At 53.3% G+C, this 3005-nt stretch overlaps 1 protein-coding gene across 1 annotated transcript; it reads left to right on the forward strand.

Annotated features, from left to right (window-relative positions):
• Positions 1–2338: 2338 nt before the first annotated feature.
• K452DRAFT_207681 (uncharacterized protein) lies at positions 2339–2749 on the forward strand (the record flags this gene model as incomplete). Its single annotated transcript, XM_033536126.1, has 2 exons — positions 2339–2563; positions 2633–2749. Coding segments are annotated over 2 exons (342 nt in total), but the record flags the coding sequence as incomplete, so codon positions are not given.
• Between the last annotated feature and the right edge of the window lie 256 nt (positions 2750–3005).

Genomic DNA, 3005 nt, shown 5'->3' on the forward strand with positions numbered 1-3005 from the left:
AACGGCATAGAATTTAGGCAAAATTTCAACAATTATACTCGGCGTTTCGGCTTTTAAGGCCATAAGGCTTACAGCTACAGCCCAGAGATACTCATGTTAACCTTCTGCGTGTAGGGTTTATTATGGTTTCATAGCGTGTCGTCGAGTCGGTCGGAGTAGTGGCACAAGGCGCGATCAGTTAGGCAGTGGGACGAGACGAGACGGACAAATTTAGAACTAGCGAGCCGCGAGGCGAAAAGCGGCGGCAGAATAAGCAAACTTACAGGACCTACATAGACTAGAGCCGGAAGAGATATAGGCGGGCGGTTGCTACTCCATTATATAGAGAAGGGACAGCGTCCGCCCAGATCCTCAGCATCACAAGAACCAGGTTCACCACGTACCAAGCCGGATCGAGGATCCACTATTTATAATAGTTATGCACGCAAGGCTATCGCCAAACACATTCCCAAAAGCCTACGCCGCGACGCGAGCGCATTCTGCTTCCGCAGAGGTATTTAAGGACGGCGAGCACAGAGATCAGCTCTTATCCTTTATAACCAATAAAGGTCGCGCGTCTTCTCACCCGCATTCTCGTATACATTAAGAATGCGCCACAATCACCCACGAGGGATATGTGCTAGAGGGAAGGTTATATAATCGTATAGTAGTATCTTAAAAGTATACCGCCACAATCAACGGCCGGAAAGCTTATACATTAGGATTAGCGAGAAACCCTCATCGTAGGGGATTTCGGTATGCAGATACACGCGTTAGATAGCGAGGCCCGAGACTCGCACACGCAGTAACAAACATTACCGGAAGCTCCCGCGTGACGACGCACCAGCAGCGCAATCATTCATAGGGGTGATGTTGTAGGCAAGGTGGTAAGCTGCGTAGAGCTGCTGGATACAGGCGGGTATGCAGGGGCAGTATGCCATAGCAAATTCAAATATGCTTGACTGTAGGAGTCTAAACTACGAGCTCTAACACTTGGAACTTAGAGTACGGGGTAGCCTTGTCCCTGCGCCAGAATTCGAGGACCCGGGTTCGCCGCGTTACACATATGCTCAACGGTTTTCCAGGGCGCGTTGTCTATTTCTGGGCGAGCGGTGCGCGACAGTCTCCGGGTCGGCGCTGCGCGTGAAACAAGGCTACGAAGTTCGTGACAAGACGATCCCCCAGACGACGAGCTTGTGCAACCAACACCACAACACAATCCCAGCCGACTGTCGCTGCACCCACGTCGCCCCGTTTCAATTTCTGCACCATGTCCCGCGATACCTTCATCGAAGCCTGGATCTCAGAGGTCCTCTCTGCCGCTCATTCGCCATCGCCATCGAAGAAGCGCAAGCGTTGCAGTTCTTCTTGCATCGCAAGCATGGCACCGCCGGCCCGCCGCGAGTCTCCGCTCAAGCAGATGCGCTTCAACCCCATGGGCGACCACTCCATGGGCGATCAATCCTCCATGGACGACAATCCCATCGACGACACGACACCGCGCGCGCCATCGCGTACCGCCAAGCCACTGGACAGCCCCACACCGGGCTCTCGCTCCGGGCCGGTTGACTCGGTCATGGACAACCTGGTGCTGTCTCCTCCGTCGTACAGGCAGAACCGAGCGAAACAGCAATGCGACCAGTCTTCCGACGCCACATCCGATACAAATTCAACACACAGCACGAACAAGAGCAGCAACAAAGGCAACGGCAAGCGCGCATCCAGCCCCATCAAGCGCATGATCGACCTGCAGTTCACCGAGACAAGATGCGACTTTCTGGCCTTACAATCCCGCCTGGATGAGCTGCCACTGGCGGCCAGGCAGCTGTACTCTCGGGTACAAGAGCTCTGCGATGGAGTTGGAATTCTACCGCGTGGTATCGAGGTATTCACCCATCGTGCCGCCCCGCCTTTTCGCGTCGCATGCTGACCCAAATACACGCAGCCCGCCTTGAGCGCAGAGTGGAAAGACTCGCGGATCTACCCACACATGATGACCGACTCGCACAATGCGACTGAGGCGCAGCTGCAGGAAGAACTCTCAGCTGCATGTCGGCTCCGCGACGCGACGATTGAGATATTCGAGGACCACCAAGCCGAGCCCGGCTGGAACGAGCAGATCCACAGCCGAGTGCTCGACCTCGCGATGCTCCGCGGGCCCAAAGGCGTTCGCTACATGAATGTCACCACTGCGCAGGTCCACAAGTCCGTCGCGCCTCGCATTGCCGGCGCCGACACCACAACCAAGAAGATGGTCGACTATGTCATCTATCTTCGCGACGATGCTCTGTCTGCGGACATTCGCGAGATGCTTAGGACCCAGCCGCAAGTCTTCATCAAGACAATCAACCAGACAACGTATGATCCGCTGCGTCTTCGCCCCATTGCCATCAGCATTGAAACAAAAACTGGGGATGGGCCTGAAGAGACAGCCAATGTGCAGCTGGCGGTTTGGGTCGGCGCGCAGTTCACACGCTTGCGGCAACTGGCGAAATTGCCTGAACTATTCGCCCTGCCCTTGGTCTTTGTCAACGGCTCTGAATGGTATTTTCTCTTCGCTCAACAGAACGCAGTGGGAAACATTGTAAGCCTCTGTCCAACACGTATAAAGAGCAAAGAAAGCTAATGTCTTTAATAGGCTATCTACAGCAAGCTCTGGATCGGTAGTACTATGACGCTTAAGGGAATCTACACGCTCATAGCGACCCTAAGGGTTTTGCTCGCATGGGTCGCTAAGGAGTACTTCCCTTGGTTTGTCGAGAATATTCTCGTCGGGGATATTAAAAATAAAAGAGCCAAGGACGATAGCGGCTAAATAGATATAGATAAAGGGACGTAATAGAATTATTATACGGCGGATTAAGTTGAGTTGAGTTGAGTTGAGTTGTATTCAATTACCCTGACCCATCGCCCTAAGCGATATGCAGGCTACGACTATTCAAGAGTTTTGCTACTAGTTTACATGTGATTTGTCAATCTGGGAGGAAAAAGGAAGGTAACGGGAGCGGATAGTAGGGTAGGAGGGG

Source organism: Aplosporella prunicola (assembly GCF_010093885.1).
Source record: "Aplosporella prunicola CBS 121167 unplaced genomic scaffold K452scaffold_199, whole genome shotgun sequence".
NCBI lineage: Eukaryota > Fungi > Ascomycota > Dothideomycetes > Botryosphaeriales > Aplosporellaceae > Aplosporella > Aplosporella prunicola.